The following is a 12,576-nucleotide window of genomic DNA, read 5'->3' as shown; positions in this document are numbered from 1 at the left end:
TTGTAGATTTCTTTCCCAGTGGCAAAAAAACTAGATTTAAAAAAAATGTACCCCTTTATAAAGATATAGACATTTATAACTCTATAACTGTAAATGCTCCTAAATCTAATCTATGTCAGCATTCATAGGGTCCAGAATACAAAATGTAATGGGAAAGTAACAAAACCAAAATACAATAAAACAATATATTATTATATTTTACATATATCTGTAAATTATCAACATATACAGAAAACTGGATCCTTTTGACTATAGTAGATACCTTAAATGATAAAGTAACTAGACACATTTTGAGTATATGTTAAGTGATCAACATAAATTAAAACGTGACACCATTAGGAGAAACAGAAATAATATTAATATTTTTGAATTTACACTGAATATAAAGCGATTTTCTTAAATAATTTTAATAGATTATATTATTTTTATTTAATAATGTCTGTAAATTTGTAGCGAATTTATTTATGCAATCTGACAGGCGTCATTTAAAATTGAAAATATACTTGGGAATATACTACTATAAATCCATATTAAATCAGCATATCTAGAAACAAAGGATACCACAAAATATTCCGAAAACAAATATATAAATATATATGTTCCCGTCATATCATCCATTCGTGGGACATGTTTCCATCTGATCATATTCTGAGCTGTCTGTTTGATTTCTTCCCATATTTTCTTAATCTCTTGGGCTTCAGAGGTTACTGTTCTTCTTCAGATATTCCTCGGTCTTCTCCTGGAATGTCTTCCCGGTGGATTCCATTTAAGTGCCTGTCTTGCGATATGTGAGGTCTGTGCAAAATGTGCCCAATCCAGCCCCACTTTCTTTTCTTAATTTCGATATCTATTTGATTCTGTGATGTTCTTCTCCACAGTTCTTCATTGTAAATTTGATTGGGCCAGAAAATTCTCAATATTCTTCGAAGACACTTGTTAACAAACACCTGCAGGCGATCCATGAGTCCACGAGTAACCTTCCATGTTTCGCATCCATAAAGCAAAATAAATTTGACATTGCTATTGAAGAGCTGGACTTTAGTTTTTGTTATATAGAGAGGAGTTCCACACAGGTGCGAGCATGCCAAAAGCTCTTTGTGCAAGTGGTTCAAAATCCTTTCCTCTATATATATTTTTCTGTTCCCCCATCGCTGTGAACCATACTTGCTAAGTTGGAGAGGTATAGATTTTGTTTGTTGAGAGTATTTGACCTCATTTCTTTGGTTTTCGCCACGTTGATTTAAAGACCGACTTTATTAGCTTTCTTTTGGGGTCTAAGAAGTTTTTGAGACATATCCGAATGTGAATGGGTAGAGATGAATAGATCGTCTGCGTAATTCAGGTCTTCTATCCTGCTTAAACGTTCCCATTGTATTCCTAGTGGTTCTTTAAATGCTCTATTTAGTGCTACAACCAGAACGATGTTAAAAGGTAGCGGCGAAAGTATACAGCCCTGTTTTACACCTACTGCAATAGAAATTTTCTGCTCCACTTGACCTTTATGTAATACACAGCTCGTAGCATCATGATAAAGCATTTTAATCATGCAGATTATTTCATCACTCACTTTCGGCACTCCTTTTTCTCTCAAAGCTTTCCAGATGGCTATGTGTTTTATAGTATCGAAACACCATGGTGACTTGAACTCTTGAGTTTGCTCTATTATTATTCTGAGAGTATTAATTTAATCGATACATGATCTTTGAGGCCTAAAGCCCTCTTGTTCTTGTCTCAAGGTCGGTTCGCGGGCATCTGATATTCTTTTTTGGATGATTGTAGCAATTATCTTGTTAATGTCGTTAAGTAAGGTAATGCCTCGCCAGTTCTTACACTGGGATAATCGCCCTTCTTGGGAAGTTTCACAAGTCCTTCTTTCCGCGTTGACGGGATATGTTCTGTTTCCCAACATATTTTTATTATTGTTTCTAGTAGCTATGCAATGATTTCTGGGTGTACCTTGAAAACAAATGATGTTGAAATATTTAAGAGATTTTTCGAGACAATTATGAGGATATACTGACGTGTGCTTATGGATTTGGTAGTAGAGACCGTCAAGGATATGGTTTCAGACTGAGTGGTATCAAAACAGCAATGCTGCTAATTGGAGTTCGACAAGCGGTCGCACTTGCTACTTTAATCAATCAAAGACTATCAATCTATCCCCGATGCATAGATAGGAACTATCAGAAACAGGAAATAGCCATCTTATCCGATAGTCAAGCAGCACTAAACGCGATCATCTCAGTAACCATCAATTCGAAGTTGTTCAAAGAATGCCTAGAGAAGCCTCAACAAATTCGGCAAAGAAAATAAAGTCCTCCTAATCTGAGTGCCTGCTCACCAAGGGATAGAAGGCAGTGAAAAGGCAAATGATCTAGCTACAAAAGAAGCGAACACTCCACTAGCTGGACTAGAACCGTTCTGCTTTCCAAGCGGGAACCAACTGAAAGCGGAACTGAAGAATCTGGAAGACTCCATCCGTAACCTGGAATGGGTGTCCTCCAACAAAAAAAAAGAAGATTGTTTTTACTTAAATCAAAGGCTTTCTTTGATTTAAGTAAAAACAATCTTCGGATTGTCACGGGGTTTACAGGACACTGTCTCCTCAACGAACACCTCAGTAGGCTGAAGCTGAGAAACAACGGCGAATGCAGATTCTGTGGGGAAAATGGGGAAACACCAGAACACCTTATCACTGAGTGCGCCGAGACGACCACCATTTGTGCCATGAACTTTCGTACGGCTGATGTCGAGGATGGAGAGCTGGCTTTTGTGGAGCCGTCTCAGATACTGGCTTTTGTTAAAGCCCTGAGACTGTATGATGAGTTATAACTCGTTAAAACTCATGAAAGGGGAACACGAATAGATCTGTAAGGTCGCGGTGATTAACTCCCCTCCTAAACATTCTACATTCTACATCCCCGATGCATGTTTAGACTAGAGCCGCGAAGAAGACTTCTTCAAACCAACCTATTTGGATTGATAACCAGAAACTTAACAGCCTCCCTCCCTGATGTGACGTCACTGTTTTCAGAAACACAACCGAGCCACTTCTCTTCAAAGTGGAGACCGTCAGGGGCGTGTCTATCTGATTCACCTATAGTCTAAGGCCCCCGATCGATGTGACAGCGTGGCGAGCGATCGCCGTGGTGAGGAGTGCGTGCGGAGGACGCGCGCCATTGGGCCTGCGTTCGGCTGCGTACGTTCGCTCCCCCGACGATGTGCGTGCACCCTCGCCGGCGACAGGCAACCCTGACCGCGCGTCAGACGCACTCACTCTGCTGCCCTGCTCCGTCGGCGACGTGCTTGCTGCCTGCCTGCCTGCCCCTCTCGCACTCACAAAACTTATTGCGCGCCTGCCGAACAGGGGTAGAAAGTTCGACTGTGGCAGGACTGTCTTTTTACGTTTTGGTAGAGATATATTATTGCGTGATTGTTTTTGTTCGACGACGGTAGACGACGGCAACGTATCCATATGGTGCAAGTTTTGGAAATGGTTCGTTCGAACCCCTTCGAATACACTATTCAAGTAAGTGTTTGTTTATTAAATTTTGTATACCGTTTTGTATTGCTTAGTAAAAATATCTACTATACAAATTGATGATAATAATAACAGTAGCTGATATATTGTATGATTCTACTTGATCCAGATTGAGTTATTTCAAGCAAATATCTTTTAGTTTTGCATAGTATTTTTTTATATATCTTCTATCTGATATTAACTCGAAAACTGATACTTCAACATCATCCAGTTTTCCTGTTGTTTATTATTGTTTACTAGATATATTTGCGAAAACTTAGCTTTAGTGGTAGTAAATTTCGACCCCAGAAACACGTCTATGAGGTTTTTTTCGCAAAAAAAAAAATATCGAAAATTTCCAATTTTTTGAAATATTTTTATTTGCTAGTTAAAAAACATAATATCTTCATAAAATGGCAACAGATAGTGGATTAAATTTACAAGAAAGAAAATCCAGAAAAGATCCAGTAGCTCTCAAAATTTAAGCAAAAAAATATTTTTTTTTATGTTCTAAGTAAAATATCCCGGTTATTTTGGACTTATTTGAAAAATGGCAAAGAAAAAATGTGTTTCTTTTATCGAGATCTGCCAGCCCTGAAAATATTTGCACTTATTTAAGACTCACCCTGTATAATTAATAATTACACTATATCAGTTAAATTGGATTCTTAACCATACCGTCTACCTTATTTAACAATATTTACACCTGTCAAAAATAAAAAATAATCTATCCAAGTCAACTATATCAGGATTATCATTGTACATGTAAAAATTTAATCGCTTGGTCGTATGTACTATTATTGGATGGTCTTTTTTATATATCAATAACACATTAAAATTTTGCAAATACTTAAGAGTCTACAATCCCAGCATTGTTAAAATAGAAATAGTCACAAGTATACAAAATATATTGAGAATTTTTAATTATATTCCACTTAGAATAGAATAGAAATACCTATTTATTATCTGAATACCTAAAAAATTGCTCATTTTGTGAAATTGTATCGGTAACCCACAGTAATTACATGACAAGCAACATCATCCTTTCCATATAGTGCCAGATTTGGATTGGGATGTTGAAGTAAGTATTTCCTAGAAATATTCAGTTTTATTTGAAATAATAAATATTTTTGTATAAAATAAAGCAGAATAATTATTATACAATTGCAAAGTTATATTGTAACAACATATTAAAAAAAACAGCTTTTAGCATCTGTTAAAAAAGAAATAAGGAATTGCGAATCTCATTTTCAGAACAGTGTACTAAAGCACGCTTATTTGACTTTGGAAAAAATTGGAAGAAAGAGTAGGTATTTGGAAATGGGATATCAATTTTACAATGATTAAAAAGGAAGGGACATGTAGGTTAGAAGTTTTTTTGTAGAACTTTTATAACTACGTTATCTGCACCTTATCACTAAAGCTAGGCTAAAAATCGATTACAAATATATTTATAGAATTTTGAAATATACTACATAAATTATATATTGGCTAACTGAGGTAACTTTCATCATTTTCCAATTTAAACAATCTTGTTTAAAATTATTCACACATGTCAAAGGCAAAAAACTCATTCTAAATCCGTTCGGGCACGAGCAATCTTTTTGTTTTATATTCGGATTTTTTATTCAATAGTTTTTCTGTTAATTGATATTTCGATTTTCCTGTTATCCTCTTTAATAATCCATTATTGCTCTGTATTTCCGGTCCAAAATACTAAAAGATACTACAAGTCAGCCCAAAGCATCCGGCAGCATTTTGGACATACCTACTTATAGGTATCAGATAATCATATTTTGTTCCATTGTCAACCATTGTTCCATTGTTCAACCTGAATTCATGTACATTGGTTCGTCAGCTAGTTAAACATATATTAGACATTTTTCTTTTTAATTTCTATAAAACACAAGATATGTCAAGTTAATAGTTACACAAGATACATATAATTTTCTTTATAGAGTGAATTTATAATCCCCTTCAAATTTTTAAAAGTTCGCCACTTTTAACAAGTAGGCTTTGGACCGCTTATTGATGATATGCCTTTAATGGAACTCGAAAACATATTTTTCCAGCAAGACGACGCACCGCCTCTGAACGCTGAATTTTTGCAGCCAATTTCAAGAATAATTGAATAGCTAACCAAGATCCCAGCCGTTGGCCGTCGAGGCCGCCTTACTTAGTGTCCATGGATCTAATCCTATGGATATATTTGCGGAAGAATAAAGGTTCCTTATTCTTCCGTATAATCTAGACAAGAATTAGAAATACTTAGCAGTTATGAGAGGGTATCTTTCACCCCTACTGAGTTAATGAATTCCGCGAGAAAAGTTCAAAAACTGCCCCGTATGTCCATAACAGAAGACGGTCGATATGTCGAACACCTGTAGCAAAATTTCATGTCTTGGTTTGCTATTTATTTTTAATGTTATTAGATACCTATAGTTTAAATGTGTTGATGATGGTTAAATATATTTTAAATTGTTATAAAATTCTGCATCTCTCACAGCAAATATTATTTTCGTTTTAATTGATGCTCACAACTAGAATTTTTTTGCATTACAGCCGGTGCCGTTCAAAGCCTACTTATTTAAATCCGGCGAATTTTTATATACTCTATATCTCGAAGAAGAATCGAACAAAATATCAAGTGTGTTATATTTTTGGAAAGGTAATTTTAAATTCTTTTCAATAAATTACAAATATACAGGGTGTCCCATATAAAAAATCAAATTTTCTGTTGATAATTCTTAAATTATTAATTTTAAGAAGGTTGATTCAGGTCAGCAGGAAATTATTTTATTTAGTTTTTCAATGAAGTTTTTCTTTAATCATAGTTTGAATTTATTAATTCAATTCTCAACATGCTTCACTTTAGTTGACTAGAATATACAGGGTGAGTTTTCTACGGTGTTCTCTATGGGTATCTCGGAAACTACTGGAGAGTCGGTTAAATAGGGAAAGAATTGCAGTTTTGTGGGATCATAAATATGCACCTCTCAGATTTTTTAAAAAGTTCATGGCTTACTAGATATTTCGAAAAAAAAATTCGGCTGTTTTAAAAATTGTCCTTAATTCCATTATAATCTGTTATAGACAAAAAGTTTTCAGATAAAAGTTGTAGATCATCACATCCTTAATGTAATTGTGTTCTCCGTTTCTTTTTTCTAAAGCCTGTCATTTTTGACATATGACACAAACATAGTCGGCCATGACTTCATAAGAAGCGCAATTTTTTAAGTTATTCAGCGATATATGCTATAGGTTTTTTTTTCGAAAAATTACTGAGTTATAGCCAATTCCTATCATTTTTAAACAATTTCACTTAGTTAGTCATGGAAACAAGTTCAATCGTTGTTGCTGTCAGAAATGTGAAACTGTCACATCCAAACTTTGTAAATTAAAATAAACTAGAATTTTATTGTAAATATGAATTTTTCAAATAAAGTTGAGCGTGTAAAATTATTTGCTGTATGGTTAACAAGGTTTACAAAAGAACTTATGAATTAAGAGAGGCACTCGAAGAGTCCTCCCGTACCGCGGAGAAGTTTACTAAAGTCTATCGGTCGTTCTGTGATAAAAGCTAGCAGGTAAAAGTCAGTTTTAAAAAGATGCATTCATGTACTCAAAATGTTGGCGGATTTTTTGAACATTTTTTAAAATAACTTCTTAAAGTGTATGTAGTGGTATTATTTTTTAAGTTTTAGTTTGTGTAATGGAAATTGTAAAGAACCGTTAAATAAAATATTCTGTCTCTTGTAAGTCATAAATCATAACAGAATAAGAAAACTAAGTGAAATTAGTCAAGAAATATATTAATTGGCTATAATTGGTAATTGGTGGTAATTCACCGTAAATAAAAAAAGTATATCAATAATCTGAATATAAATTATTAAACCAAGACTCCGAGATACGTACCTAAATATCTCGGACATTTCTCTTTTTCTTCTAAACGAATTTGGTACGAGCGTTGACTGATCAATAAAGAGACCATAAAAGATGAAACCCTTCAGTCGCTGAGGAACATAACAGGGTAATAAAATTTCAACTTTCGAGGGACGACTGCGACTGTGAAGAGAGCCAAATGTAGTTAATTTTGTATTTTTTGTCAAAAGAACGGAACGCTTGGAAGGTTTAAATTGAAACGAGGACAAGTCACTTCTACAGGGTGTCACGAATTGCGTCGAATATAATAATACATTATATTTCCTAAAAAAAAAACAAGAGAAATAGTGGTTCTGCCGGGTACTTTGTAAATACTGGAGTCGTGTACGGGAGAAACAAAACGCCCTTTAAATGTATCCCAAGCAGCATTTGGACGTCGGGACAACGTTGTGTCAACGTTGTCCCGACGTCCAAATGCTGCTTGGGATACATTGTAAAAAAATTATCCCAATTTAGGATAAAACGCGACTTAGACGCCATATTAGTTTTGTATTTCTGTGAATTAGGATTTTAAACAACGTTGTCCTCGTGCCAACCCTAGTTTGGAGAATAATTTTTGGGTCGAAACGACGTTGGATACCGACGTTGGCTAGAAGCCTAATTTAGTACAAACTGCAACGTTGTTTAAAATCGTAATTCACAGAAATACAAAACTAATATGGCGTCTAAGTCGCGTTTTATCCTAAATTGGGATAATTTTAGTAAAAATATTACTTTTATGATTTAGTTAGAGACATATGTCAGATGGCAGTGAAGGAAAACAAAACAAAAGTATTTAAGTCTGGAGGATGTTTGAAGATCATAATTATGGAAACACTTTAACCGACTCTGTAACCGTTACCCAAGGCAAAAAAGTTAAACGCAAACAACTTTATTGATAAATGTATTGTTTCTACTTTGAAAAATAATAATGGGCCTTAAAATTAAAGAAGTTTTAAAAATTTTCTTGATTTTTTTTTTTAGTAAAATGTGAATAATTTATTCGCAGTCGAAAAAATTGTTTCCGCGTGTTTTTTAGGGTCAAATATTTCAAGTTAACGTATTCAAAAAGCAGGAATTGCTATTTTAGGAACGAAACATTTTCTTATTTAACAACATGGCGGCTTTAACTTTGTTGTTTTGGAGATTAAGATGGAGTAGTTCGAGTAGTCGCATACTGGACTAATAAAGTCGCAGTTCGGCCTTAACAAGTAGTATACTAGTCGCAAGATTGCCTAATTTAGTCATCCTAGAGTCTAGCTTGTGCCGCCCTCTATAATCTAAATTAACGAGGGAGTGGATAAACTATCGGTAATATATGTCGATGTATATTTAAATTTAGTTTTATATGTACCTTTCTTATGTCCCATTTTAATTAAGTTTTTTTTATAAAAATAAAAACAGCACTGAACTATCTGACTGAACAGAACAATGAAGTGAAAATTTAAGATTTAAGGTTATGGTTCAATACAGTTGCAAAAAGGTAGTGACTCGACGTCCTACCAACGTAAGAGTAAGGAAATCTAAACAACGTTGGAATTAGTAAAACAGACGACGTTTGCATAACGTTGGAATAGGTCCTGAAACTGACGTCGGAAAACTCTATATTGTCCAACGTTGTAATTACGTTGTCCGAATCACCTAAAGATCACTTAAGCAAAAAAAGGTTGCAAGACAACGTTTATTCGACGTCGCAGAAGCTTCCTACTTTGCTGTAGTACTAGTCCAACGTCGGCACAACGTTATAAAAACGTTTAAATTTATTTTAATACCCAAGGTAGGGAGCTAACTATTTTTTGTAACTAATCCAACGTTGTGATTAGTAAACATGTGGTCGCAAGTCGTGAAAATGCTACTTGGGATGACTTAACGAGAATAAAAGAACATAGACAAAAGTATAAAATATTAAAGACAAGTATTCCAGACCATCTGAACCACATATGACACCACAGGATAAAGTGGTTGGAAGTTCGGGATGTGCAAAAGAAACGATTTTTATTGAAAATCATAAATAAACTGATACATCTTTAGCAATCCAAGTATAGAAATTTCCACAAAATAGCAACCTTCTATCTCAATAACGGATAAATGCTTTTTTGGTCGGATGACTGTAATCTAGTATACAGGGTGGTCCGAACTGTATTCCGGAAACTTTGGCAGCATATTGTTACGGATTCCGTGGGTCCACTATTTAAACTCACGATAAAATACTTAACGAATTTATTTGTTTCACTCTGTACACAGAACTTATACTATTTACAACACAACTTATGCAACTACTATTACTCTAACGGTATTTCGCGGTATTATCAAACTTCAGACTATCTTCAGACTGTCAAAGCGCAGGCCTTATATACCCCCTGGCGGTTGTTTCTAGATTTTTCTAAAGAATTCTATAATTTTCTTTACTTTCTGGCGAATGCGCCAGGTTCCTCAATTCACTTTGCGATTTTTTAGCAGTATGCAGTTATGCAACCAGTAATACACCTTGACAATATTCTGCAGATAAAAATAAGTAAAAAAGTTCATATAATTGTATGTATGTCCGGAAAGGGTGTAGAAGTTTCATTTTTATTTCGATTTTTTTCAAATAATTTCTGAAGTTTGACATGAGAAATTTGATTTTAATTAATGTCAATATAACTTTTATTTGTAAGGGGCTCCGCCTACATGTGTTTTAACTGTTTTGAAAAGTAATAACTTTTCGCCCATACTTGTATAAAACTATTGAGTGAAAAAATATACACTTCTGTGACTTTTTACCTAAAAAATGTTTCTTGGTAAAAATGGCTACGAGCAACCGTTCTCAAGATATTTAGAATGGAAATAGTCAATACATGTCATTATTGACAAAAAATAAACATAGTAGATAGTTATTTGACTGAATTGATAAATTTGGGAATTTTTAATTTTTTTAAATTAATCATAAATTGGTCTTCGAAAAAATTATGATAAAACAGTTTCTGTTGAAATTTTAGCACAAAAACATTTCAAATTTATGATATCAGTGTAATAACTCTTTAGTAAACAAGTTAAATATATGTCAATTATGACAGGTATTGATAATTTCGATTCCAAATATCTCGAGAACCATTACTTTTAGGGATTTTCCTTTTTTGCATAAAAAAGGTAATTGGGGATTTTTTTAATCAGTAGTTTTATACGTGTACGGACAAAAGTTATTACTCTTCAAACCAGTTAAAAAAATATGTAAGTGGCGCCCTCTACAAGTAGGAGTCATGGAAAATATTGACGTTACTTCAGAAATTATTTGAAAAAAATTGAAATCAAAATGAAAATTTTACATCCTGTATCTCAGAAACTAAGCAATTTAGGACATAATATATTCATACGAACTGTTTTATTTATATTTATCTACAGAATATGCTGCTGAAGCTTCCGGAATACAGTTCGGACCACCCTGTACAACTTAAGTAGTTTTGAGAATTTAGATTAGTTCACACTTGTTAGCGTTCAAAATTAACGAAAATATTAAGTCAAAAAGATTTTTTTTTTACAAAATGATATCTTCATATTTCACTGATGAGACATTTATTTTCTTTGTATAATAATACTACCATCCTAAACTGGTTTCGATTCTGAATTATCAGGACGTTAACCTCTAGTGATTTTTCGACATCTAAAGAAGTGCCCTAGAGCTACTTTGGGGTACAGCATTTGATACCTTTACCACCAGCACCCTATAATAAATGAGAGACAAAGCAATACGTTTTACGGCATGACGTCAATCTTCCCAATTTAAATGTATTTTTTTATCTATGCATAAATTCGAATGAAAATTAAATATAATAATAATAATAATAATAAATGGTCTTTATTAATAATTAATCAATTACAATAATGTATTAATTAATTACATAGGCGAAGTCTAGCTCACAGAGCCATTCATACTTAACCTAATCAATACATTTATAATATGCATAATAAGGAAAGAAACATAAATTCGAAAATAATGTCCAGATGAAAATAAAAATAAAATGAGCAATAAATGTGGCTCGATTGTATGGACCAATACGTTTTAACAAACACAAAAATTTTAAAAAGTAAACAATCAAACAAAAAATATCACAATAATTATCCTAAGCTTGGGGTCTGTTGTTCCAGCAATAAATAGTTTTTCAGACGTGATTTAAATTTACATGATCAACATAGAAAAAACAAAGTTTGAATATCTTTTCTTAAATTATTAAAAATACATACAGAGTTGTAAGTAAACGATTTCCGAAACATGGCCGTTTTGTGATTTGGCATAGTAAGCATTTTTTTGTGTCTTATATTTAAATCATGCATTGAATTTCTAAAATTTAATTTTCTGAAAAGATCAAAAGGAAGTGTAGTATCTACAATATTCTTAACGGAGGTCAATATTCTTAATTTAAATAATTTATTTAGTTTTAGCCATTTGAGTGTCTCAAAAGCTGAGGAAATGTGATCATACTTTCGTTTATTTAGTATCAGACGACAGCAGTTGTTCTGAATCCTCTGTAGTCTATAAGCATCAATTGAACTGAGGCATGGAAAATATACCATACTGCAATATTGCAACTTTGAGAGTACGAGACTCTGACATAACGTTTTTTTCATGTTATATGTCAATATATGCTTCTGGGAATACAGAAGTTTCAAACTCAAATAACATTTTCGAGCTAACTGAGTAACATGGTTTGAGAATTTAAAACTTTCGTCTATACACAATCCTAAATTATTAACAGATTCTACATTTTCTATAGGCTGATCATTTATATAAAGTTTTATTTTTGATTTCAAATAAATTCGATACTTTTTGGATCCAAATATTATTGTTTTTGACTTGGTTGGATTTAAACGCAAATTATGATTTCAAGCAAAATCGAGGACTCTCTCTAAATCTGCATTAATGTCTATGACTGTTTGTTCATATTCTTTACACTTAAAATGGCTGTATATTTGTGTGCCATCGGCAAAACATTTTATGTGAGATGTCTTTATTACATTTGGCAGATCAATAGTGTAAATCAAAAACAATAATGGCCCCAATACTGAGCCCTGAGGGACACCAGAGGATATACAGAGATTTTCAGAGAATTCATTATTTATAGTAACTCTCTGGCTTCGATCTTCCAAGTAGGATTTCA

General features: G+C 33.4%; 1 protein-coding gene across 1 annotated transcript in view; it reads left to right on the top strand.

Moving 5' to 3' along the window:
* Positions 1–3,470: 3,470 nt before the first annotated feature.
* LOC115885541 (CUGBP Elav-like family member 4) overlaps positions 3,471–12,576 on the top strand; it is a 244,600-nt gene continuing 235,494 nt past the window's right edge. The window contains exon 1 of the mRNA XM_030904497.1: positions 3,471–3,529. Within this exon, the coding sequence (XP_030760357.1) occupies positions 3,476–3,529 (54 nt within the window). The 5' untranslated portion in view covers positions 3,471–3,475. The remainder of the gene's footprint in view (positions 3,530–12,576) is intronic.

This window comes from Sitophilus oryzae, unplaced genomic scaffold (genome assembly GCF_002938485.1).
Source record: "Sitophilus oryzae breed Bouriz unplaced genomic scaffold, Soryzae_2.0 scaffold_396_pilon_pilon, whole genome shotgun sequence".
Classification (NCBI taxonomy): Eukaryota; Metazoa; Arthropoda; class Insecta; order Coleoptera; family Curculionidae; genus Sitophilus; species Sitophilus oryzae.
This window is presented reverse-complemented; position numbering and strand designations above follow the sequence as displayed.